We start from the raw sequence: 23,755 nt of genomic DNA on the forward strand, positions 1-23,755 counted from the left end.
GTGGTTATGAATTAAAGGGCAGAATCGAAAGAAATGCAACGAGAGTTTTATTTTGAAAGAAATATAATGACGTCTACTCATATTCCATCAAACTTTACGCTATTTTGGCGTCCTTCCACGCGAATGCGCCTCTGCGTAACGTCGCGTACATGTCAATACTCATTCAGGAAAACGTGGAAATCAAGGCTTTTGAAGTTTGTAAATCGCTGACACAAGCATAGCGAGCACACAAACGCGTCAGCGGGCATAACAAAGCAGCGTTTATTGTTTTTGTCAAGGAGCAGAGTTTGGGCCCACCCACTCCCCACATAAGATTAGGGGGCACATAAGATACCATTTGAGTGTTTATTCACTGTCAGCACATGGCAACATGATTTACACATTCGTGGTTTCCAAAATTTCTTCATCTCATTAAATAGAAACGGAATAAATATTGACTAGTGACACGGGGAGCCTCTTCCAGATCTCAAGAAAGGTGAATTCCTTCATTTGCACATTCTGACAGCTCATGAAGCATGACTTTGTGATCATAGTTTCTTTTTTGCTTTAATCTGTATGTATTGCACAGCTAAATGTCAACTCTGAATTCCTGAAATATTGGAAAGCAATTGGCTTTTGGTATTAGGGTGGCTTCTGCACTGTTGTGTGTGCGTGGGTTGGGGAGGGGGAGGGCTTGACAAATCATAATGAACCTAGATTAATACAAAGTTTATTACAAATTAAATACAGAAACTCAAATACATTTGTCTTCATCCAATGATAGTGCTTATTTTATTTGTATGCAAGTTGGCACCCTCAAGGTAACCCACCATCATCCATCCATCCATCATCCATCCGTCCATCCATCCATCCATCCATCCATCCTCCCAACCGCTTTTCCTCACGTGGGTTGCAGGCGGGGGACACATAGACAACCAACCACACGCACACACTCACAATCACACCTACGGGAAACTTAGAGTGCACCAGAATTCATTTAGTTAAAATGGGGACAATTTGAAATTGCGTCAATTATCGACTTGACCTGCGGTCAGATATTTACAGTCTACGGTGGACAACTGAAATTTAAAAAGTCCTTTCTGATCAGGGGAAAGGTCTTAATGCTGTTGGACTATGTGCAACAAAAGTTCACTCGCGGACAAAGTTCTGTATGGACACAGAAAAGAGAAGTGAAATTAAAAAGCCTAAAAAAATAAAATTTAATTCTCTGGATTTATGCCTTCTCTTCTCTCCCTCTCCTGAACTTTAGCTTCCACGTTCTTCTCCGTCGAGTTCCTCACAGAAATGAACGCACTTATGTACAGGCGGCCGCAGAAGAGGAAGCCAAAGCGGGTCAGTCGTGGTGCACTGCGAGGATGGGCTGCCTGCAGATGGGGCAGGTGTTGTTCTCCGAGAGCCAGCGGTCGATGCAGTGGATGTGGAACTCGTGCGCGCAGGGGAGGCGCCGCAGCTTGTTGCCCTGCGCGTACTCGTTGATGCAGACGCTGCACGCGCGGCCCGCCTCGCCCTCCAGGCTGGCCTGGCCGTACGAGCGCGTGGCCAAATTGTCTATCTGCTCTTTGGTGAGGCCGCGCGGGTGCTCGTCGTCGTCCTCGTCGTTCAGCAGGAAGAACTGCGCCAGCCGCAGGATGGGCAGGGTGCCGTTTTCCACCAAGTTGTTTGTGTCCCGGCTGGTGGGCGGCGGCCGTCCCTCCGCCGCACTCGCCGCACCGCCGCTGAGCCTGGCCTGGCCGACCGGCTCCTCCTCGCCGCCGCCGGCCGGGCCCACCCGCTCTTGATCCTGCCCGCCCGAACCCGCTTGGACCGCTGCGCTCTCACTGGCGTACAAGCGGTCGGCGGGGCTAGCGTTTGTATTCAGAATACCGACGTCCACGTGGCCGGGAGTCTCGGAATCGGCTTCCGTCTCCATGAGGGAGCTGAGTTCTCCGAAGCCGGTCATGATCTGGCGCAGGATGGAGCGCAGCGCGGTGGAGTTGGGCTCGCCCAGGCCCGTCTCGCTGATGCGCCGCAGCGGGATCCGAATGGTGCTGACGTAGGTGCGGATCCCGGCACGCTCCGAGCGCGAGATGGTGCGACGGAAGCCGCCGCTGTCGCTCTCAAAAGTGACCGTGTTCTCGGCCACGCGGGCCCGGGAGCGTGTCCTGCTGGCGATACTGTCGCGATCCCGGTTCTCCCCGGGTCTGATCCGCCTCACCTGCAGGTCCAGCATGATGGTGGGATGTCGGCGAACCGAGGAGGAGCCACCCGCGCCGGCCGAATGCGATTCCTGCTCGCCGCTCTCGACTGTCGGCTCTGCCGCGGTGGCGGCGAGTTCCGCCGCCGCCTCCCCCCCCGTCTCCATGGGAACCGAACCCGTGCCCGCATCGACGATGTGGATGCTTGAGCCGCTGATGGCGCTGCTGGACGCCGGCGTGCTCGTGGGGCTTCTGTGCAAGGGGGATCGACTTCTTCTGGACGCGCGGGCCGGGATGCCGCCGTTCCACGCGGCCGCCACCCGGCGCCAACGGCCACGGGATCGCATCCGACGCGCTTCCTGTCCAGGCGCCGGTGCCTGCGATCCCGACTGAGGCGACACTCGGGGACAGTCAAGAGATAAAGTCACATTGTCCTGGCTTTGCTCCAGTTCTGCATCGGTGGCCGCACGAGCGGAAGATGCCGACTCGTCCGAATGAGAACCCGTGGGCTGCGGTACCAAAGAGTGCGTGGCGTCGCCTCTCCTTTGAGGTGGGGGCGCAAGAGGGGCTGAAAGTGCAGGTGGGGTCGCGGAGAGGGCGCTGCTGCTGCTGCTGCGCGTGCGCCGGGTCTGCATCCTCCTGCTGAGGGCGGGCCGAGGCGTGGGATAAGGGGACGGCCTGGCTGTGCCGGCCGAAGAAGCGGCGCGGCGGGGCGGCGAGGTTGAACCCGGGACGGCGTCGGCGACGGGCTGCTCGGCCGCGTCGATGGCGTCGGCGTGCTCCCCCGCCTCGGGCTGGTCGTGGTTGATGTTGATCTCCAGGCTGAAGCGGAACTCACCGCTGTTGGGGTTGGTCCGGCTGACGGCGCGCCACGTCTGGTTGCCGCTCTGCCCGCTGCGGGTGGCGTTCCCGGTGCGCCGGAAAGTGTTCAACCACTCCAGCAACGAGTCCCCGTTGGATGATTCTGCCCCTGGCTCTGCACTACCTGCAGAGAAAGCGTGAGTGTTGATTGAGCAATGCAATACAATACAATACAATACAATACAATACAATACAATACAATACAATACAATACAATACAATACAATACAATACAATACAATACAATTCAATCAATCCAGCCAGCCGTTTTGGTCATGCTTATCCTTACAAGCTCCGTGGCAAGTAAACTGGAGCCTATTTTGATTTAAAACCCAAAGCAACCAGAGAGGCAGTCCTACCTGCTCCTCGTCTCCCGCTGGAGCCTCTCTCCTCTCCGCTACCGCCCTGCTGCTCCACCGGCTCAGCGGCAGGCAAATGCTGCTCGGTGCTTGGCTGGGATGACTCGCGCTCCTTGGCTCCATCCAGACGTTGCTGGAGCTCTTCGGCTGTCACCTCCCCTGTGTGACAAGTGGGTCAGGTTCCGGTTACGCGCTCTCAGAAATAATAGCGAGAAATTCAAAATCGGGTCCGCGTGCTAGTTAACCGCAGGGCTATTTGGGCCAATTCAGCATAAATGAGCGGTTGGAATATCGATTTGAATTGAAAAGTTGACGTCTGCTGGTAAAGATGAGTGCAAGGATGTTAAAGCGGTTTTTGCCAAATGCTGCAATTCCTACGGAAACTCAAAGCATCCCTCCTCACCGGGGGTCCCCAACAGGTTGCTGTCTCTCATAAGACGATACTCCTCTTCGCTCAGGTCATTTATAAAATGATAGTAGGCCTCCTCCCTCCGAAGACGCTCGGCCTGTCTCCGACGCTCGTCTCCCCCACCAGGAGGGTCCATAACCATGAACAGTGCTGGTAAACACAAGACAGCATTGTCATTGATTTCCGCTTGACCCACTCCAGTTATGCAATTAAAATCGCCACCTCGGAAACCAAGAATAAGTCCGATTGCCTTGACTGTAAACAGCTACATTGTCAGCGTCATCCATTTTGCCTCGAAACACACTGACGGAAAGGACAGTTAACGTGCTTAGCCTGAAGACCGGCTGCATGAACGCATTGTAAAGCGAACGTTGTCATCATTGACCCGTAAAAAGGCCGTTAAAGGACCCCCTCGCGTCGACGTGTTCGTCGCGGTCGTTCATACTGGCCAAGTTTCTCCTGACAGGAGCTCCAGAAGGCCACGTTGAAGACAGGGGCGATAAAGCCAAAGCGGTACTGTCCTCCCTGCGACTAGCAGCCAATCGCCGGCCGGCTGAGGCGGAGTGACAGGCCGAGTGACCAATCGTCGCCGCGCGGAGGTGGGACGACGCGGAAAGGACAGGCACTTCATGTAAACGAAGGCAAAGACAAAAGAACGTTCTGTTTTCCTTGCGTGTGACCAAAAAGGCGATGACGGCGAAGCGTGTGTCCCCACGAAACGCGGAATCAGTTGGGCGTACACCGCAATGACACAAAGAAACATTCCGAATGCGCAACGCCTTAGTGGCTAGCGGTGTCCTAGCTAGTTAGCGCAAGCAACGATAGCGAATAGCAACCCGAACACGTTAGCTTGGTTAGCCGACCCGGAGCCGAATAATTTCCCCGATACACATGGGATAAACACCTATTCTATTAAGTCGACGTGTGCGATCGATAACGCCAAGCACCGACGTGGATTTAGGTGAGATGACAACGACGTATAAATGGCACAGTACCCGATAGAGCAGCTGTAATATGGACGGTTCCCTTCGTTTTCCCTTCTCTCGCTCTACCCAAGATGGGACCAGATGGTGTTACGGCCTATACGGTCCGTGTTGTAACATAAGTTATTTCGGCTACGTTGGTTCCCGTGTTACCAAAAGACCAGTTTTGTAACGTCCTTTTTCATCATTTCCAATATTTCATTTCATTTAGACTGAAAATATTTTCAAAGACATTCATATTCTGAATTGACTACATAACAGTTACAGTTGCGCATGCAGCCCTACTTTTTAAAATGTATATTTTTGTGTGTGTTTCAACAATCATACATTTAGTGCAAACAAAAAAAGAGGGTCTTTTTTAAAATACTTTGTTAGACAATTAAAAAAATGCACAAACATGGAGTGTTACGTCGAATGTGGTTCGTGTGAAAACCCTGAAACGTGAAAAACGTCCGGACATCATCAAATGTTATATATTACTATGAATGCCCTGACCTTTCTTTGCTGCTTTTTACTTAGTCTTTTTAAATGTATATTGATTAGTGTTGTTGTTTTTCCAAACTAAATTTTAGCGCTTTTGAACATGTACAACGAACGTCACTTTCCTTTTGTCAAGCGAAGATCAAAATTCAATATGTGTGTTTTGCTTCTATAGCTTTGTTTACACTGTAGCAATGTTTATTTGCATAGGGCCAATGTTGATCTTTTCCAATATCCCTTTCCTCTACTTTCTCCACAGCAGAGTGCTCGAGCTGTCTTTTACGACATTTTACGACAGTGCCGCGCGTGAATACGACGTCGTTATCGAGTGAAGTGCGTCTCTTTGGAGCAGATACCGGCTGAGGGAGACGCAGCATCAGAAGAACGGGCTATAGATCGACGCCCGCTTTCCTACCCGGACCCTCCGAGCACCGCACGTCCCCGCCGGCGTACCGAACTCGCCCGGATAGCCCGATGTGGACGCTGAGCTAAGTGAAGAAAGGGCCACGCCGGGGAAGGCAACTCGCTGAATTACCGAAGCCGAGCTCATCGGGAGTAGGCTAGTCGCCTCCCAAAGCGACGCTTACACAAAAAGAAAAAGAAAAAACGAAGAAGTAAGGGGACGACGCGTTTAAGGCCCTTAACAGCGGTGGGAAAAATGGACTATGATTTCAAAGTGAAGCTGACCGGAGAGCGAGAGCGAGTCGAGGACCTGTTTGAGTACGAAGGATGCAAAGTGGGCAGAGGCACCTACGGTCATGTTTTCAAGGCGAAGAGAAAAGATGGGTGAGTACAGGCGGGAGGGAGGGAGGGAGGAGGTAAGCAAGCGAGGCCTCCGTGCAGGTCGACCCACATCTACCGACGCCTTATTCTGGGCTTCCGTTGGGTGTTTTATTTGTATCTTTTTTCAGACGCAAGAGGGCAAGCAATTGCGGCTGGAAACACTCACCGCCTATTTGTTAAAGCCCTCAAGTTTGTCATTTGGACACTTTTCAAGTGCCAAAAACACACACAATTTGTCTACTTTTGCACGAGTACACCTGCCACATCGAACGAGATCCAAATATTGCAAGAGGCATATCATTTTTCTCTCAATTCAAAACCATCTCTTGAGATGCCACGACGACTGGAAGTTTCACAACTACTCGGGCTGTGTGAATAACTTAAGTCAATTAGATCGACACACACCCAACACGCAGGACTGCTTGCCGACCGACTGTACACTCACTATGCCAGGCCTCGCCTTCTGAAGCCACACATAATCAAAGTCACAGCTACAACGGTAGAACGTGACGTTACGGCCCAAAGCGGACAAAAATAATACCTGCACTTCATATGCACTGAATTGTGTTTGTGCAAATGTGTGTAACATTGCGTCATTCAAATCGGCATGTGATCCATGCTGCATTTTGGTGTGCGTATGTATTATCACAGCTTGAGCCATTTCTCGCTCGCCAGATTGGCACAAATGACCACTCAAAAGCCTTTTAGGGATGTTTGCATTGGCTTAGGGAAGGCTGCTGTTTATGAGGGGCGAGGCACAAAGCACGGGTTTATACGGCAACAGGGGAGGGGGGTGGCGTGCCAATCCATTCAAGTGGGGAGTCTTGTTTTGTCCCCCGCCAGCTGCCAGACAACTATTGTAGCCAGCCTCAGAGGTGAGCTTGATTACACAAATCTGGAGGTAATGCAAGTCAGACCCCCACCCCCATCTTGTGCCAGATGCCAAGGGACACCCCCCCAATTACCCGCTTTGTGGTCCATGGTCCGGTGTGGATATTGCTCAGCCTCTCGTGTGTTCATAGGAAGGACGATAAGGACTACGCCCTCAAGCAGATCGAGGGCACCGGCATCTCAATGTCAGCCTGCAGAGAAATCGCAGTAAGCGGCACATTCGTTACCAGCAAAATAGCCGTTACGACCGGAATCGGCGTCTTCCCTCCTCTGACGTGGCTTCTGTCTGTTTTCTGCAGCTCCTGCGAGAGCTCAAGCACCCCAACGTCATCTCGCTGCAGAAGGTTTTCCTGTCGCACGCCGACCGCAAAGTGTGGCTGCTCTTCGACTACGCCGAGCACGACCTCTGGGTATGTTATGAATTGACATGTTTGGTGATTTGTCGCAAAATGATTTAGTACTTATTCTTATTTTGTCTTGTTTTTGTCTTCCTGCAGCACATCATTAAGTTCCACCGAGCGTCCAAGGCCAACAAGAAGCCACTTCAGCTTCCCCGAGGGATGGTCAAGTCTCTGCTCTACCAGATCTTGGACGGCATCCATTACCTCCACGCAAACTGGGTCCTCCACAGAGACCTTGTAAGCCGATTGAAAAGGAGGGGGGCGGGGGAGGGGGGGGCGGGCTGTTTTTGGGAAGCGAAAACAAGGCAGAGTTCAAGCATCACTTCTGTCTGCATGTGATTAGTCACGGGTCTGTTGTTGTTTTGAACGGGGTGTTTTATTTGCTGTTACGTTGCATTTCTATTTGCACCGTACAAATCAGATCATTCATTCTGCCGTGTTCCTACCGTAAAAGCGTTTAAAAATATCTCAAACTAGGCTAATCTTGTCAAGGGATTTACATGAAACCCTTTCATCGGCAGTTGCAGTTGTTTCATGTGTCCACTAGGAGGAGTCATGTAAAGCGTTTGTAATCATTGTCTCTTTTGCCTCCTCAGAAGCCAGCTAATATTTTAGTGATGGGCGAAGGACCCGAGAGAGGCAGAGTAAAGATAGGTAGGTGTGATTTATGTGGATTTGAAAAAAAATGTCTCTTGTTGTTTCATTCACGAGGGGGGATTCTATTGTGCAGCTGACATGGGTTTCGCACGTCTCTTCAATTCACCGCTGAAGCCTTTAGCCGATCTCGACCCGGTGGTTGTCACATTCTGGTATCGAGCACCCGAACTGCTGCTGGGGGCCCGGCACTACACCAAAGCCATCGGTGGGTAGGACACACGCACTCTGTTAAGTTCTCTCAACCCAACGTGTTCTCTGGCAGACATTTGGGCAATAGGCTGCATATTCGCCGAGCTGCTCACGTCCGAGCCCATATTCCACTGTCGGCAAGAGGACATCAAGACCAGTAACCCTTACCATCACGACCAGCTGGACCGCATCTTCAATGTCATGGGCTTCCCTGCTGGTGAGACACCGCAAGATGATCATTCTTTGTGTGTATCACACGGAGATGGAGAAAGAATACCAAAAGAACATTTTGTAAGATATTTATTTCAGTCCAAAAAACGATTCCCCAACACACACACCCTTTGGCGGTTAATGTGCTGTGAGAGCGCTCGCACAAGTCGCAAGCAGAAACATCCACTTGATACGGGTTCTCTTCCAGTTCAGTGAAGAAGCCCTCTTACTCTTGTTGCGTAATTCACCAATGAGTGAAATTGTCAAACCAAAGCATGTAGCCTGGATTTATACTGCAGGTCCAAGCGGCCGATTCACATTGAACTATATGCAACCCATGTTGCCTTGACGCTCCTCCCTCCAAAAAAATCGCATCGCTTTAACCATGCCCTTTCAATCCAGCCTAAAATGCTAATCCTAACTGGACAAGATGGAAGCAAGGGATGGGGAGAGGTGGTGGCTGTGACATGTTGTAATCTTTCCTTCATCTGACAGATAAAGACTGGGAGGACATCAAAAAGATGCCGGAGCACTCCACACTGATGAAAGACTTTAGGAGGAACACGTAAGTCCGGCCAGCTTGTCCCACTTCTTTCATACGCTCACTGTGCTGGTTCCACATCCCCAGGTACACAAACTGCAGCCTTATAAAGTACATGGAGAAACACAAAGTCAAGCCAGACAGCAAAGCCTTCCATTTGGTGAGTGGCGGGCGGGCGACAAATCGTTGCCCCAGATTTGCCGCCTAATGTTTGCGCTGTGATTGACAGTTGCAGAAGCTACTGACCATGGACCCCATCCGGAGAATCACGTCGGAGCAGGCCATGCAGGACCCTTACTTTTTGGAGGAGCCGCTGCCCACGTCCGAGTACGTTTCCTTTGATGCTAGCAAAATGAACCAAAATAATCTTGTTGTTTTTCTTCAGCGTATTTGCAGGCTGTCAAATTCCTTACCCTAAAAGGGAATTTCTGACAGAAGAGGAGCCGGACGACAAGGCGGACAAAGTAAGACCAGTGCCGTGCCAAATTCGAGCTTTATTGTATGAAATATTCCCATGCTTATTTCATATGCACGCTACACCTGAAAAAATGTGAGTATTCGTGTTTTGCCAAATTGAGTGTGTGTTTGTTTGCGCCCGCAGAAGAACCAGCAGCAGCAGCAACAGGGAAACAACCACACAAACGGGGCGGGGCACACCGGCAATCCCGACAACAGCCACGCCCAGGGCCCGCCTCTGAAGAAAGTGCGCGTGGTCCCGCCCACCACTACCTCAGGCGGCCTCATCATGACCTCAGACTACCAGGTAACCCCTCCTCCTCTGCTTTTACCTGCTGATGCATCACACCTGGCCCCCAAAAGCAGGTGTCTGTTGTAGTACCAAGGCTGACCTGTGAGAGGCAGTGTGGTGTCTTTTGGCTGGGCCCAATAACTCCCAGAATGAAAACGTCTGTTGTGCTACCCCGCAGCGCTCCAATCCACACGCTGCCTACCAGAACCCTGGACCAAGCACATCACTGCCCCAAAGCAGCATGGGATACTCCTCTACCTCCCAACAGCCTCCGCAGTACTCCCACCAGACCCACCGCTACTGACCGCATCCGCACGTTGTCACAGCCACACACACATGACCCCCCCCAAGCCGTTACCCTCATTACGCCTGCCTGAAAGAATGTACTGAGGGACGTGGCGCGCCCCCTCTGCTGCGCCCCCCCCCCACCCCCCCACCCCTCTTCTTGTGAAGATTTACAAACAAACAGCCTAGCGCAAAGTGTTAGCCACACTGCTACATCGCAGAAAGCCAACGAGCGATAAAACACAGGGACGGGCGACAAGTCCACGCCCACGTCACGTGCCGCCCCCACCCCCCCCCGCCTATGTGCCCACCCCAGCCAGCCGTCACTGTCAAAGCTCGGGACGAGACTGAAAAGCTGCTATTTGACTGCCAGCGTCGACAGATTCCACGTCCGTCTGTCCTCCTGTTTGTCTCGTCTGTCTCGTCTCTTTCCTGGCGTGGGCGCCCTCCCCGGGCGAGGACTCTCAACAGAGGTGCTGGGAGAATGGCGCAAGGCCACGCAACTGTGGTGGATTTTTTTGTTGTCGTTGTTATTGTTGTTGCTCCGAAAGGAGAGAGAAAAAGTGACATATTGATTTTAGTAGTTTTTAATTTAATCCATTTTTAAGCAGCTTGACCAGCCCCATACGTAGAGTGGACATGAGAAGTCGACACACTTCGACTTTTTATATCCACCTTGCGTAGGCCATGGGCCTTTTCAAATCCAACCAATCGCATGGAGGAAGCCAGATGGAAATGCATTGTACTGTATTGTATTGAGATATTTTCCATGAAGCAAGTATCCTGACAATTAAAGTGAAAGCAGTCCTATTTTTGGTTATGTAAAAAATATCGACATAACTAGCGCGAGTCCACCGTTGCCTTTCCGAGCTGCACGTCACGTTCAATCACAACAAGCATTTTTAATGTTTGACTGCATGTTCCTCCAGCATGGCCCTCACTTGAAAATTACAACTACAGTCTATATTAGGATGGGCGGGGGGGGGCATCTGAGGTCCTTTCTCGAGGTTTCTCAATAGTATCAAGGAGTCTTTCTACAACCTGCTTTAAAGGATGCTGACTTAGCATATTCTGTTATGCACTCTAATACCGTCTCATCTCAACCTTTATAAGTGTCATCAAATTTTAATTGGGACTGCAAGTACAATTTAGAAAATCTAAACAACGCCCCCCCCCCCCCCCCCCCCATTGATATCCATGTCATTATTTGCTACTCCGCATTTCATTGGCTGTTACAAACGCCCGTCATGTGTCAAAGCCTCCGAATCGAGCTCTCATTGGCCAGTAGGGCGTGTCCCTCTCCTCAAAAGATTCCCCCCGGAGTGGCAAGACAGGCTGGGGGGGGGGGGATGCAATGTTAGGATGGCAGTGCTAATACGAGTATCTAACGGGACATGCGGACCGGCTGATTTTCTCTGCTAATTCAACAATAGGTGAGGGCTTTATTATCATTTACTTCCAACAACCGTCGTCTCGCTTGATTAAAAAAACGAAACACGAGGGAATATTTATATTTAATTGTCTTCTAACTCAGAAGTCGAACCATTGGACTTAGCTAGCTAACCGAGTGGGAGTCTCAGCAGCCGAAATGTCTTCTCACAAATGGCCTATTTCTCGGTCTGCTACCTTACTCCACGCGTATTTTATTGCCTCTTTGTGTTAGGTAGAAACGGGTGATGTAAACGCCCAAAACGGCGGCGTCCGGCTTTGAGTTTTAGAGGCTGTGGGGATGTAGGGGTGCTTCCGATGAACAGATGTGGGTCAGCCCATCAGATACGGGAAGCGACGGTGCGGAACGCTGATTGATTGCGGTTGCCATTCATGTTTGCGTGCGTGCGCGTGCGTGCGTGCACGCGCGTGTGTAAGAGAGAAAGTAGTGAGTGCTACTGACTCAGTAGTACTGAGTAAGTGTATCGAATGTCAAGGCATGATGCGCATGTGACATTGCAAACAATAATGGTGGCAGAGAAAGCAATCATGACATTGACCCATTGACCCTTCTTTAAATTGCTCTTCATCCTTTCTCAAGCTAAGTCATCCATGAAAATGCAAAATCTATTCATTTTAGGGGTTCGCAACAGAAAGTCAGTCTGTAACACCCATTTGAAAGTTACTTTGACACTTAACTTAATTTGCCTATGGTAATACTAGTCGTATTAGCATTAGTCCAGTGGTTGTAGAACACCATTGCGCTACTTTATATATTCACAGTCTGTCACAATGATTATCCGTCCTCTACTACTACTATCACTACTACTAAGAAACTACGCTGTGCACCAACCCTATGATGAATATTTAATCACAGGTACAAGTTTTACAGCAGAAGGAGTGACATCACCCACGGAGCAGAGTGGCAGTGACGTAATCTCATATGCATTATTCACCAGATCAAAATATAGCCCAGCAGAGGCGACAAGCACCGGCTCATGAATTAGCTCTCTCTCTCTCTCCGCTCTCGCATTTTGACACATATGTTGCTGAGGTGGCCATCTTGACGAGGAAGTGGTCACCACAGGGTCAGGCATCGTTAACACACGGATTTGATATACCCGAACGCAGCAAATGGCAGGACATGACAAAAAAATCACATCAACGGATAAATGAATGTACATATTTTTAGCATCAGGCAATGAGTAGCACTGCATGTGGCAAGCAGGCATGAATAATAAATACGATCTATGTGGAAGTGAATCTCCAATAGCAAGTCGCAAGAATCTTCCCCAAATTGGCCATGTATTATAAAAGTCTGGAAAGAAGGTTTTCAGAATGAAATAACAGCATTGAAATGAAGGTAAGCAGTCAAAGCTGGTGAGAAAAGTACCACGGGGTGTCTGGGGGGAGGTGGAAGAAGAGGAGGCGGGGTGAGAGGATGGATGCATGGGAGAACTGCTGCGGTTGCCGTGTGAACGCAGCACCATTGTCCCGGAAACCTTTCAATGTGGCTTCCCCCGAGGTCCCGATTTCAGTCATCACCCCCCCGCCTCCCCTTACTCATCACGTAAACACACTAACGCTACACATCATTTTCCACTCAAACGCACTCTCATTCATTTAATGGTCCACCCTTCTTAGCCTTCCATTTTGCCTAATGCGAAGGAGGTCTGCTCCCCCCAGTCCAGCCGCCCCCCTTCCCACCACCACCAGCACCTCGCTGCTCATTATCTCGCCTCATTGATGTGATTGTCATGGGCGAAATGAAACACACGCACACTGGTCAATAGGGTGTTGCCGCGAGCAACTGCTGACAGTCTTGTGCTGTCTCACCACGTGATTTTTTTTTTTTTTTTTAAATAGCTCTTTGTTTACCTCATGTCTTTTTAGCCGAATGCTAACAAACAAATCAGGGCCCGAAATGGTCATTGAAATAAGATTTTTCGTATTATATTTTTAGTTTGTAGTTAGAAACAGCGCCTCTCATAGGAATTAAGTTCAATAGATCTATTGTTGACATGTTGCTCCAACGCCAGATTGCTTTCACAGGTTCCGTGCTAATCGTAGCCACGCAGGTCCAACGTTAAGTGGCAATGGGAGTCTTTTGTTCTCTACTTGCTTGTTGAAGAGTGGACAAAACACAATTGTTTGGACGGGAAGAGCAGAGCAGAGCAGAGCAGAGGTGACACAGGCGGGAACAGGAAACAGGAATAGGCTGCCAAAATGGGAAGCCGGTCGCTGATAAGATGGCCGCTCCCATGAACGTCGGGATTTCTCCCGCTACTATGGAAAAAAAGAGTCACCAATCTGATCATAAGACTTTTATTGATTCATTTCACTGTAGTCGCTTGCTTTTGTACATGAGCTTTGTCCATGTGAGAAGAGCATTCTCGTTTTTTCCATCCATCAATCTGCGTTTGTGTCAAGTTTCCAGCTGGGCCGCCGACAGGCCGCCCTCGGATTAGCCAGCACGCTGCATCTTGCTATCGCTAATGCCTTAATCCTTGTCGACGGTCGTCGTGCTTGGCCCACGGTCATGTCATTTTATAGTCCCCTCAATTTTTTTCTAACATTTTTCTTTGTATCCATCATTTTTTGCCTGAATATTGTGTCCCAATTCATTTGGATGTCTTTCAATTTGATTGTAATAGTTTCTGTCTTACGTGTGTGTCCCCGACAGTGGTGCGCGGGTGGGTGGGCGGTTGTGAAGCGTCGCCATGCCGCTGGTCAAGAGGAACATCGAGCCGCGCCACCTGTGCCGCGGGGAGCTCCCCGAGGGCATCGGCAGCGAGCTGGAGTGCGTGATGAACAACACGCTCTCCGCCATTATCCGACAGCTCAGCAGCCTGAGTAAGACGCGCGCGCACACACACACGCGCACGCACACACACACACCCCCACACACACACACACACACACACACACACACACACACACACAGAAGGCCACGGCTATCCACACCCTGAGGGTTAGGAAGCTGGCAAATCTCCGACAGCTGCGTGTGTGCGTGTCTCATGGTGTGGTCATTCATGTCCTTTTTGTTTGGGAGCACTTGCAGCTGTGTGCGTTTCTATTTACATTGACGTGCTCACGCGCACGCAGTCGGACGGCATGCGTGGAAATGGTCCAGACGGGCGGTGGCGTCCGTAACACCCCCTCAGGGTGTGAGGTCAGAGTTGGAAGGGCTCGGCGCGCCGCATCCGGGATTCTTCCTTCCGCCAAATATTTTGTCCCGAAGCCCATCCTGTTAGCGGGAGGGTCGCAAATAAACCCCCCCCCCCTCCCCTTCCCTCGCTTGGTATTTCCACGCCGGGCTTTACAGAAGCCATGCCTGCCATTCAGTAATAAATTCTTGATATGTTTTTCTACGTTTATGTTTGACATCACATTTTTAAAAGCAAACAGGTGCAAAATATGAAACTTAATGAGTATTAGCCTGTCTATGGCGTTTTGCATTGTGTGTTAGCAGTAAAGTTGGCAGCAAAGCAAAATGTCTTCTCACCCGTTCTTTGCGCGGTCCGTCAGGCAAACATGCGGAGGATATATTTGGCGAGCTGTTCAACGAGGCCAATACCTTCTACCTGCGCGCCAACTCTCTCCAGGACCGCATCGACCGGCTGGCCGTCAAGGTCACGCAGCTGGACTCCACCGTGGAGGAAGGTGGGCCATCGGCTTTTTATGTCCATCGCTCTTCTTATATTTTCTTCTTTTTCTTACTGTCCATCCTTGAAACCGGGGAGCACATCATAGGCCGATTATTTGATTCATATACGTATATATTTATATGTATTATATATTGCCATATTATTTGAAATAAAGTGAAATGCTCACTTGTCGTGTCCAGTTTCCCTGCAAGACATCAACATGCGCAAAGCCTTCAAGAGCTCCACCACTCAAGACCAGCAGGTGGTGTCCAAGAGCAGCGTGCCCAACCCAGTGAAGGAGATGTACCATTTGAGTGACAAGCCTCCACCACTCAGCATCCTCTCCTCCTACAGGTTGGACATAAACACAAAAAAATCATTATAAAACTGTGAGCCTTTGTTTGGAAGTCAAAGTGTGAAGGAGGGGGAAAAAAGAAAACCAAGAAAAATATTTTTTATGGACACCTGTACGCAGGGATGACAAGAAGGAAGCGCTCAAGTTCTACACCGACCCCTCCTACTTCTTTGACCTGTGGAAAGAGAAGATGCTGCAGGACACTGAAGACAAGAGGAAAGAGAAACGGAAGCAGAAGGTGCCAAATATCAAGCAGTTATTCTGTGAGGATGACGAGCCCAAGTGGACAACAAGAACCCACCCCATCAAATCTATTCCCACTCAACCCAGGAACAGAAGCGCTGCGTGGACGGAACGTTGCAGAGGGAGGTGAAGAAGGTCCGCAAGGCGAGGAACCGCCGGCAGGAGTGGAACATGATGGCGCTGGACAAAGAGCTGAGGCCAGACCACCGTCACACCATACACAGAGACAGAGGCGCCTCCTCCGAAGGCTCCATGTCTCCGGAGAACAGGTAAGAATGGATGCGAGACCGACGCAGACGTGCGGTGTGTGTGTACAAAAAGTCGATGGCTTCACCCGTCAGGGCTCACGGGATGGACCTGCACCACTATCCTAACGCCATGAACCACGCCGGCCACGCCCACACCTACTCGGGCCCGCCGCCCAGCATGCTGGCCGCCCAGATGGCGGCGGGCCACGGCCCGCGCGCAGGAGGCGACCACGACGGCAGGGGCGGCAGGGGCAGGGCGGCTTATCAGGGCGGCACGCTCGGCCGCGCCCACCAGCATCAACAGCACGTCCCGCTGCCTCCTCCGCCCGCCGAGGCCATGAACGGCGGCTCTGTTTCCTTGCCTCCTATGGACTACAGGTAGCATTTTTAAACCTGCTCCTAAAAGTAAATTAATAAGAATGAAGCGACACCTGCAGCCACTTTATTCGCTGTGTGCAGCCTGGATGGTTACGCCAACACGGGGCCTCCACCCCCGCCCCCGGCTCCTCTCATCCCCTCCGCCCTGACGGCCTTCGCCTCGCCACCCGGAGGGCCCATGTCTCCCGGGGGCTACGCTCCGCCTCCTCCGCCCGTATGCGGCGGAGCGGCCGCCCCGCCGCCTCCTGGGCCTCCGCCACCACTTCTCCAAGCAGGTGCCTCCCACACTATGGCGCACAAGATGTCGTCGCCCGTGCCCGTGGAGAGCAACGTGGTCAACGATGCTCGCAGTGACCTCTTGGCAGCCATTCGTATGGGTATGTGCATGTGTGTGTGTGTGTATACTATGGATGTACATTAATTTCACATTTGCCCTGCAGGCATCCAGTTGAAGAAGGTCCAAGAGCAGCAAGAGCAGCAGGCCAAGCGGGAGCCCGTGGGCAACGACGTGGCCACCATCCTGTCACGCCGCATCGCGGTGGAATACTCGGACTCCGAGGACGACTCTGAGCTGGAGGACAACGACTGGTCCGATTGAAGCGCGCGCGCGCGCACACACACACACACACACTGTAATCACATGCTGTATAAGCTGAAGGGTCCACAAGCTGTAAGAAGCACTGTAAAGAAGTCCATATACTGTAACCTTGACCACTTCCCGCAACTTTGACGTCTTGCTGGATGCTTTTCAAGCACCGTGAGGGACCCCCCCCCCCCCGTCCCCCCAGTGTGCCTGTTGTAATGCTGCACTCACACGTCTCGTATCATTTGATGTATATGCCACTTGTGTTCGATTCAGCTAAAGACTTTCCTCCTGAGCTAACCCCTTCCTTCCTTTTTTTTTACTCAACATGCTATAGATCCCCAGCTACAGCAGGCTTGGGCAACCTGTGGCGACAATGTGTTAATTCTGATCTGGAGCGAGGATTTGAAGGAAATGGAGAGTGTCAGGAGTGGAGTTAATGCATCTGTACAGTTTGACCAGTAGAGGGCGCCTATGAATCTCATAGGACACTTGCTTCTACTCTGACCTTGTTGAGGTGAGTTAGTACAATTTCCTGTCTTTTGGAAAATCACCAAACTTTGCCCACAACTCGCACTCCTTTCGTGCTTAATTTTGACCCTAAATTTGCTACTTCAAAGCAAAATGACAGACCTTCATGTTTTTGGGGAAATTGCTGCTTTAGACTTTTTTTTATGTCTGCTCGTGATAGAGATGTTGACCAAATTTTAAGTTTCTAAGTGAAACTGTCTTCAGTGGGCTAAAGATTTCAAAGTGAAAACATGTTCCAAAGACCAGATGCTTCTAAAATAATCAACTCCGCTGGCATGCCCCACCCAGACGCAATGACGACAACTCGCATTACTCCCAATCTAGAGTGCCTGTTGTCGCACATATGTAATTGAAATTGCATAGCAATTGAACAAAATCTCTCGTAATTAGCCTCAATTCAAAGCAAATTGGCAGACTTTGTGTTTTTTTTTTCAAGAATATTTTCGTGAGACTTTTTTGACTCAAAATAGACAAGTCCACCAAATATAGTTAAATGAAACCATTTCTAAATGCATACGATAGCCCAAAAGGAATAGTTAAGCCTTAAAGGACCCCTGGAAATGTCCAGAATGACTCTAAAATGGCCGCATGCATGGATACATTTTGTTTACTGAAGAAAAAAAAAAGGTTGCCCAGCCCTGCTGTGAACAGCGAGGAAGTAGATGTGATCAAAATAATTGACAGTCGAAGCTGTGTCATTTATACGGTCTAGTGTGAGCTTTGTAAAACCAGAGACTAATAGTAAATAAATAAAATAAAAACATGAATGGAGCACACCGGCTGGCGACTCTCCTCACTGTCCGCTGCTGTCGTCACACGTACTGTACCTGGCTCCCCTGTTTCTATGGTGACGGGAGCAGAGTTGCCACGGCAACCGGATAGGAAGCAGGGGAGGGGGGGGGAGTGAAGAAAACAGGCGAGGCGGGTGTCAAATGCACAGCACGTGTTTGTTTGCGTGTTTTTTAATAGAAAATTAACTAACCAAAGCAATAAAAAGTACAACTAGAACACTTTGGAAAAATAGACAGCACAGACTTCACACAAATGATTTTTTTTTTTTTTTACAGTTAAATTAGTGCATGTTGATTTCTCATTTTGCAGATACTTCAATTGTGCCATTTTGATCCCCCAACCCAGAAAATAACAATAAAGTGCATTTCACATAAAAAAAAACAACACACAATGCTGTTACCCCCCGAGACATTCACAGGCCCCCCATCGAGTGTCAGGCTAGTTAGCTCGAACCACTTCCGGCCCCTCATTGGCTACAATTCTGTTCACTGTGTTTGTGTGACGGATAGGTGTGACAGTCTTTTGCTATTCTCGGATACAAAAGCCCTTTCTGACCATTTCCGGGGGTGGGGGGAGGGGCACAAAAGTGGTGCGACCCAACTCCTTCCATTAAGAGTGACTGCTTTGGTAGCACCATGCACGGTGGTTAAGTCCCCCCATTCGGAAAGCATGCCGTATTATTATTATCATTATTATTATTATTATTTACACAACGTAGCCCATGAAAAAACCCAATTTGTGTCACTACATTCAGAAAAAAAGGCTTTACAGCGCCGTGATATCATCGTACAACATAAGGAATTCAAGCCAAAAAAAATAGAACTTTTCAATGAATATAACAAAATAGACTTTTTTTTTTTTTTTGTCGTCGTTGTGATGTCAACATAGACGGACGGGAGGGGGCCACGTCCCAAAAGTCTTGCGAGATCATTTGGAAGTGGCCCTCTTTAGCTCATAAGATCATTCAGAGGTCACTTGACCGACTTCCGCTGATTTCATCGCTCATCCTCTTTCGCTTTGGCTTCAAGTAGCGGCGCTTTTTAGTCCGATGACGTGGCGGCAGCATGCGGTGTAGCATAAAAAAAAAACCAACAAAAAAAAAAACATTGTGGGAATTCTCTCCAGATGGTCAAGGAAGACTGGCAGCAGCGGTGGCAGCATCCGCCAATAGTTAACACCCATCTATGTATGTAGCGACGCAATCCTCCAATCCTTGAGGAGCCCACATGCGGCCATGCACGACAAACAACACTTGTGGGAGCTTACAACACTCAGCTCAGGCAGGTCAGGACGACAAAACAATGCGCTGATACATTAATGACGTCCATCAAGATGTACGTACTATATTTTTCTTTCACCTTGTTACAAGTATAAACGGCATCCATTTGCACCCCAAAAGAAATGTGCTATATCATCACATGAGCTCACAAAGCCACAAATGAAGCTTTAGCCTTTGTCACGTTTGATTCTATCCCTCTCTTGACGTTGCTTCACTCTGCGGGAAGAAATCACAGTAAGGGTGCGTAGATGTTATTGCTGTCTGAGTATTGCTTCACCACTCTGAAAATAACTACCGTTCCAAAGGTTAGTTATTGCTGATAACATGAGAAAAACGCTCAAGAGCTCTTGAAGGGCCTAAAAGCAGATGCGTCACCTTTAGAAGATGACTCCATTAGAGCGTGCACAGTAGTTGTTTTCTTTCGAAAAATTATGGAGCACTTATTGTAAAACTGGGAAATCACCATGTCGACTATAAGAGCATAAAATGATATACATTTATGAGGTTATGTATTAAGTTTAAATAGAACTTGATTGAAGTGCTGTATTTTAAGGAACTCTAGAAGTAAGAGTTATTTCATTAAAAATAAGAATAAGGCATGAAAAAGATTTTTGGGGTTTTAAATGGACTAAATGCATAACAAATTCAGCATTTATAAATGAATTACCTTGTTTAGAATGAAACGGGGACGTTTTTCACCAGACTTCAATGAGAGGTAGAATGAAATGATGATCAAGATCATAAATATGCCAAAAAAATAATAAGTGCCCCATAATCGCGTTGGATCAATCTAAGTGCCCGACAATCCTTTTGTCATTCTAATGTTTGTGTAATCCCATTTTGTTGATTGGATGAGAGAAGTCACATGGTTTTAATAACATCCTCATAACAAAATGGTGGAATTATCTTGCAAGGGCTGCATTGCAACCTTGCGTCAACATTCCAAAATCAAGTGAGGTGATAGAGTTGACACCGCAGCCCCCAGTGAGATCACAAATGGGGGGGGGGGGGGGGGGGGATGTCCAACACATTCACACAAGAATCCAATGAAAGACAAGAAGCGTAGCGAGGCCTCCTCAATTCCCCAAGAGAAGCCGGGGTCTATTTTTAGCTTGCCGCGCCTCGCCTCTTTAGCTTGCCACGCACGTTCAGCGCAGGCGGCGGGCGGGTGGGCGGGCGGGGTGGATGCTGCTTCAGACTTGCTGCTGGGGGGGTGGCGGACTAAAAAATAGGCCTGCGTGCTTGTCGTCGTCCGCCTGCTTTTTAATCTGCCTTTTGAGCGAGCAATAATCCCGAAGGACGAGCACGTGGCGGCCGAAGCCGCGTCGCTCCCCGTGCGGGAGCATGTGATGGCCACCATCTGCGGAGTGGAGTGGAGTGGAGTGGGCAAGGGCGGGGCACCGGAGAGGGCGGACAAGGCTGACACGGTGAGCAGCATGCAACATGGCCGTCGCCTCACGTGAGGAAGACAGAGGTAGGACACCTCATGTGATGATGTGAAACTCCCATGCTGCCCCTGGTTGTGGGCGCCAGCCTCCAAATGCTCTCCTCTTTGACCCGCTCTCTGAAAATCCATCCAGGTGAAACAAACCCTAACCCTCTCTCAAAACCATCCATTTGCCAACCAACCAACCAACCAACCAATCGCCCCTTCCTCAAATCCCACCTGGGTCAGTCTGTCCCTTGGTGAAAACCAACCCCCCAACCTCTCTCTCTCTAAAACCCAAAGGCTCGATCCAACTGGGTCAGACATCGCTGGGAGTCCGCGCCCGCTGTGCAACACTGGCAGGAACGCAGCCGCAGCACACCAACCACAAGGCCTTCTGGATCTCCTGGTTCCGGAAGGCGTAGATGACCGGGTTAATGACAGAGTTGTAGGTGGCCGGCACCAGCGTGGCGTAGGTGTACAGCGGCGGGTACGTGTAGTCGGCGATGAGCGAGTAGACGGTGAAGGGCATCCAGCAGGCGGCGAAGGTCCCTAGGATGATAGCCAACGTGGAGACGCCCTTCCGCGTGGTGACGTAATGCGGCGAGGCGGCCAGGAAGTGGTGCTGCAGGGCGATCTGGTGAGCGTGGCGCATCACGATCTTGCAGATCTGCACGTAGAGCTGGAGCATCAGGCCGAACAGGAGCAGGAAGGAGACGGAGAGCACGGCCACGTTGTTCTTGGTCAGCGGGCGTACCACGCTGCACGTGGCCTCCTCTGCCAGACAGTTGACCCCCGTGACGGGGAGCAGACCCAAGCACAGCGAGAGCCCCCACAGGAGGACCAGCATGGTGTACGTGAAGGCCGCCGTACGCTCCGAGTTGTAGGTCAGGGCGTAGTACAGAGACAGGTAGCGGTCAATGGTGATGGCCAGCAGGCTGAAGACGGACGCCGAGAAGGAGGCCACCACCAGGCCCACGGTCAGAAGCTGGGCCGAGTCCGACTGGAGCAGGTAGGCGCAGGTGAAGTGCAGTACCAGGCCCAGGCCGGCCAGCAGGTCCGCCAGAGCCAGACTGCCGATGAGCAGGAACATGGGCGCTCGCAGAGCCGGGTTCTGCCAGATCACCAAGACCACCAGAGCGTTCTCGCAGGCGATGAGAGTCCCCGACGTGCACAGGACGATGTCCCACGGGTTGACCAGCAAGGGTAGCTGGCGGGGCGCCAGGGACTCCTCCGCCGGGACGCTGGCGTTGTCCGTGGGTCCCCCTCCGCCGCTGGCCCAAGCCGTGGGGTCGGGGCTCAGCCAGCTGGGAGTGGCCGCTGGCTCTGCGCTCATTGTGGCCCCCGTCTGAAGACACAGTCGAGCTCCGTTAGGACATAGACTTTCTATTTCGGGAGAGATCTGGACGTTTATCATTAAAAAAAAATCACATCAACCCTAATGCCAAAAATTCATGATCATGCCTTGACCGGACAGAGTCTGTGATCCGGATCAGCGCATTTGGCAAGACTTCAAAGCCAGCATTACTAAATAGATGCATTTCTCATCGTTTTCATTCATATGTGAGTGAATGAATGAATCATCTGGATGAGAACATTTCAATAATAAGCCTCAGCACTTAGTGGGATTAAACTCAAACTACTCATCTGTTTTATGCACTAGGGAAACTAAAGCCAAGATTTTTGTTCACATCTCAATAACTTTATTTCAATATTTTCTCTACTTTTGCCATGTGCCCATGTTCATTGACATGCCTCGGCGGATGTAGTCGCTTATGTGAAAACTACTCAGCTGATCTCCGCCAAACTTTGTGCGTGGCCTAAGGAAACGGACCTCATGAGATTCTAATACAAAGAAAGATTTGACAACAATTCTCAATGAATCATGGTGACTCCCACATGACCAAATTTGGTTATACGGGCTGAAGATCCAAAATGCTAGGCCCTTGGGCTGACAAGAGACAAGCATCCAAGCTCTATCTTTGGAGGATGAAAGGCATCATAACGAGCGGAATATCAACGCCGAGCCATCCCACCCCCCGCGCCGGCAGCGTGCACCTAAAGTGCGTGGCCATATGTTACCGCTACCGATATATATATTCCCGCTCCTCCACGTCAGCACAAAAGATGCCGGAGTAGGAGGAAAAGGGGGGGGCGCGAAAAAGGACCGGTTCATTTCCCATCCCACCCCGAGTGTTATGGCCGCCTCTTACCTTGAGACTCGGTGAGCTGAGCGAGCGGACGCCGTTCAGATGCAACCTTTCACATCCATGGTGCTGGAGGAGGGAGCGGAGCGGTGGGTGGATGGAGACGAGAGGACAGGAGAGGAGATGAGAAGGGGTGGAGGGAGGGAGGGAGGGAGTCAGGGGGGATGCGGCTCTTCTTTCGGCTCGGTGATGCGAGGATGGAGAGAGAGAGAGAGCGAGAGGACAAGACTGCGTCTGCGTGAGGACAAGAGGGGAGGGGAGGAGTGGGCTCACGCACTGATGGAGGAGACAGGAGGACGCCCACCCCCCACCCCCACCCACCTGCTTCTGGTCATTGTTTTCTTGTACCATTGATCATTCGTGAGCAGGGTTACCCCAACAAAAATGATTCCATATACTTGAATTGGCCTGACAGCACGGTGGTTAGATGCTGACTCACAGTGGTGACCTTCTAGGTTTGGATTTGGCTGTGTTACATATGGATAATGGCGGTAACACATTTTTGGGTGCTCAAAAATGACGAGCTGATCACCTCCTCTTTGTTGTTGCCACGCCCAGCCAATTTCATAACTTTCTCGTGCAGCCCCAAGCACGCACCGGTCCCTAAGGGACTTCGAGGTGTTAAAAATAGTTCTTGTTGCAGCACAAATGAACGTCACAATAGCAG

The 23,755-nt window shown here is 50.4% G+C and overlaps 4 protein-coding genes across 10 annotated transcripts; 2 read left to right on the plus strand and 2 right to left on the minus strand.

Moving 5' to 3' along the window:
• Nucleotides 1-24: 24 nt before the first annotated feature.
• rnf6 (ring finger protein (C3H2C3 type) 6) lies at nt 25-4,934 on the minus strand. Of its 3 annotated transcripts, none has more exons than XM_088363850.1 (4): nt 4,799-4,934; nt 3,798-3,953; nt 3,395-3,553; nt 25-3,159 (listed from the first exon to the last, which is right to left on the minus strand). In XM_088363850.1, exons 2-4 carry the CDS (start codon nt 3,943-3,945, stop codon nt 1,334-1,336), a joined length of 2,133 nt encoding a protein of 710 aa, XP_088219976.1. In that variant the 5' UTR covers nt 3,946-3,953; nt 4,799-4,934; the 3' UTR covers nt 25-1,333. The 3 variants fall into 3 exon arrangements, with proteins under 3 accessions (XP_088219976.1, XP_088219979.1, XP_088219980.1); XM_088363853.1 differs by lacking the exon at nt 4,799-4,934 and adding an exon at nt 4,026-4,786; XM_088363854.1 differs by lacking the exon at nt 4,799-4,934 and adding an exon at nt 4,708-4,732.
• On the plus strand, nt 4,467-10,781 carry cdk8 (cyclin dependent kinase 8). 2 transcript variants are annotated; one of them, XM_088363859.1, is made up of 14 exons: nt 4,467-4,764; nt 5,526-6,052; nt 7,072-7,147; nt 7,240-7,350; nt 7,438-7,578; nt 7,938-7,995; nt 8,072-8,203; nt 8,261-8,404; nt 8,893-8,962; nt 9,026-9,098; nt 9,168-9,265; nt 9,324-9,402; nt 9,540-9,701; nt 9,865-10,781. In XM_088363859.1, the coding sequence occupies exons 2-14, from the start codon at nt 5,925-5,927 to the stop codon at nt 9,988-9,990; spliced, it is 1,398 nt and encodes a 465-aa protein (XP_088219985.1). In that variant the 5' UTR covers nt 4,467-4,764; nt 5,526-5,924; the 3' UTR covers nt 9,991-10,781. The 2 variants fall into 2 exon arrangements, with proteins under 2 accessions (XP_088219985.1, XP_088219986.1); XM_088363860.1 differs by having other exon boundaries at nt 5,529-6,052.
• Nucleotides 10,782-11,296: 515 nt separating this feature from the next.
• On the plus strand, nt 11,297-18,155 carry wasf3b (WASP family member 3b). 3 transcript variants are annotated; one of them, XM_088363858.1, is made up of 10 exons: nt 11,297-11,404; nt 14,083-14,252; nt 14,928-15,062; nt 15,247-15,400; nt 15,522-15,639; nt 15,732-15,913; nt 15,986-16,270; nt 16,352-16,647; nt 16,711-16,858; nt 17,191-18,155. In XM_088363858.1, coding segments are annotated over exons 2-10 (1,452 nt in total). In that variant the 5' UTR covers nt 11,297-11,404; nt 14,083-14,119; the 3' UTR covers nt 17,192-18,155. The 3 variants fall into 3 exon arrangements, with proteins under 3 accessions (XP_088219984.1, XP_088219982.1, XP_088219983.1); XM_088363856.1 differs by having other exon boundaries at nt 16,711-18,155; XM_088363857.1 differs by lacking the exon at nt 11,297-11,404 and having other exon boundaries at nt 13,895-14,252; nt 16,711-18,155.
• A 157-nt stretch (nt 18,156-18,312) lies between these two features.
• gpr12 (G protein-coupled receptor 12) lies at nt 18,313-23,679 on the minus strand. 2 transcript variants are annotated; one of them, XR_015854687.1, is made up of 4 exons: nt 23,410-23,679; nt 23,095-23,322; nt 20,123-22,229; nt 18,313-19,671 (listed from the first exon to the last, which is right to left on the minus strand). XR_015854687.1 is itself a non-coding variant. In XM_088363862.1 (3 exons), the coding sequence occupies exons 1-3, from the start codon at nt 23,437-23,439 to the stop codon at nt 21,201-21,203; spliced, it is 1,287 nt and encodes a 428-aa protein (XP_088219988.1). In that variant the 5' UTR covers nt 23,440-23,679; the 3' UTR covers nt 18,313-21,200. The 2 variants fall into 2 exon arrangements, 1 of the variants encoding a protein (XP_088219988.1); XM_088363862.1 differs by having other exon boundaries at nt 18,313-22,229.
• Between the last annotated feature and the right edge of the window lie 76 nt (nt 23,680-23,755).

Source organism: Syngnathus floridae, chromosome 20, assembly GCF_059516105.1.
Source record: "Syngnathus floridae isolate MCC-2025c chromosome 20, RoL_Sflo_1.0, whole genome shotgun sequence".
NCBI classification, from domain to species: Eukaryota; Metazoa; Chordata; class Actinopteri; order Syngnathiformes; family Syngnathidae; genus Syngnathus; species Syngnathus floridae.

Excerpts from the sequence above, each read along its gene's own strand:
- rnf6 (XM_088363850.1), bottom strand. The coding sequence starts at position 3,945 with ATGGTTATGGACCCTCCTGGTGGGGGAGACGAGCGTCGGAGACAGGCC. Across the intron at positions 3,554-3,797 it reads CAACCTGTTGGGGACCCCCG|GGGAGGTGACAGCCGAAGAG; the intron begins GTGAGGAGGGAT and ends CTTGTCACACAG. Across the intron at positions 3,160-3,394 it reads CAGCGGGAGACGAGGAGCAG|GTAGTGCAGAGCCAGGGGCA; the intron begins GTAGGACTGCCT and ends CTTTCTCTGCAG.
- cdk8 (XM_088363859.1), top strand. The coding sequence starts at position 5,925 with ATGGACTATGATTTCAAAGTGAAGCTGACCGGAGAGCGAGAGCGAGTC. Across the intron at positions 8,963-9,025 it reads AAAGACTTTAGGAGGAACAC|GTACACAAACTGCAGCCTTA; the intron begins GTAAGTCCGGCC and ends CCACATCCCCAG. Across the intron at positions 9,702-9,864 it reads TCATGACCTCAGACTACCAG|CGCTCCAATCCACACGCTGC; the intron begins GTAACCCCTCCT and ends GCTACCCCGCAG.
- wasf3b (XM_088363856.1), top strand. The coding sequence starts at position 14,120 with ATGCCGCTGGTCAAGAGGAACATCGAGCCGCGCCACCTGTGCCGCGGG. Across the intron at positions 15,401-15,521 it reads AGCATCCTCTCCTCCTACAG|GGATGACAAGAAGGAAGCGC; the intron begins GTTGGACATAAA and ends ACCTGTACGCAG. Across the intron at positions 15,914-15,985 it reads TCCATGTCTCCGGAGAACAG|GGCTCACGGGATGGACCTGC; the intron begins GTAAGAATGGAT and ends TTCACCCGTCAG.
- gpr12 (XM_088363862.1), bottom strand. The coding sequence starts at position 23,439 with ATGGTACAAGAAAACAATGACCAGAAGCAG. Across the intron at positions 23,323-23,409 it reads AAAACAATGACCAGAAGCAG|ACGCAGTCTTGTCCTCTCGC; the intron begins GTGGGTGGGGGT and ends GTCCTCACGCAG. Across the intron at positions 22,230-23,094 it reads TCAGCTCACCGAGTCTCAAG|ACGGGGGCCACAATGAGCGC; the intron begins GTAAGAGGCGGC and ends CTGTGTCTTCAG.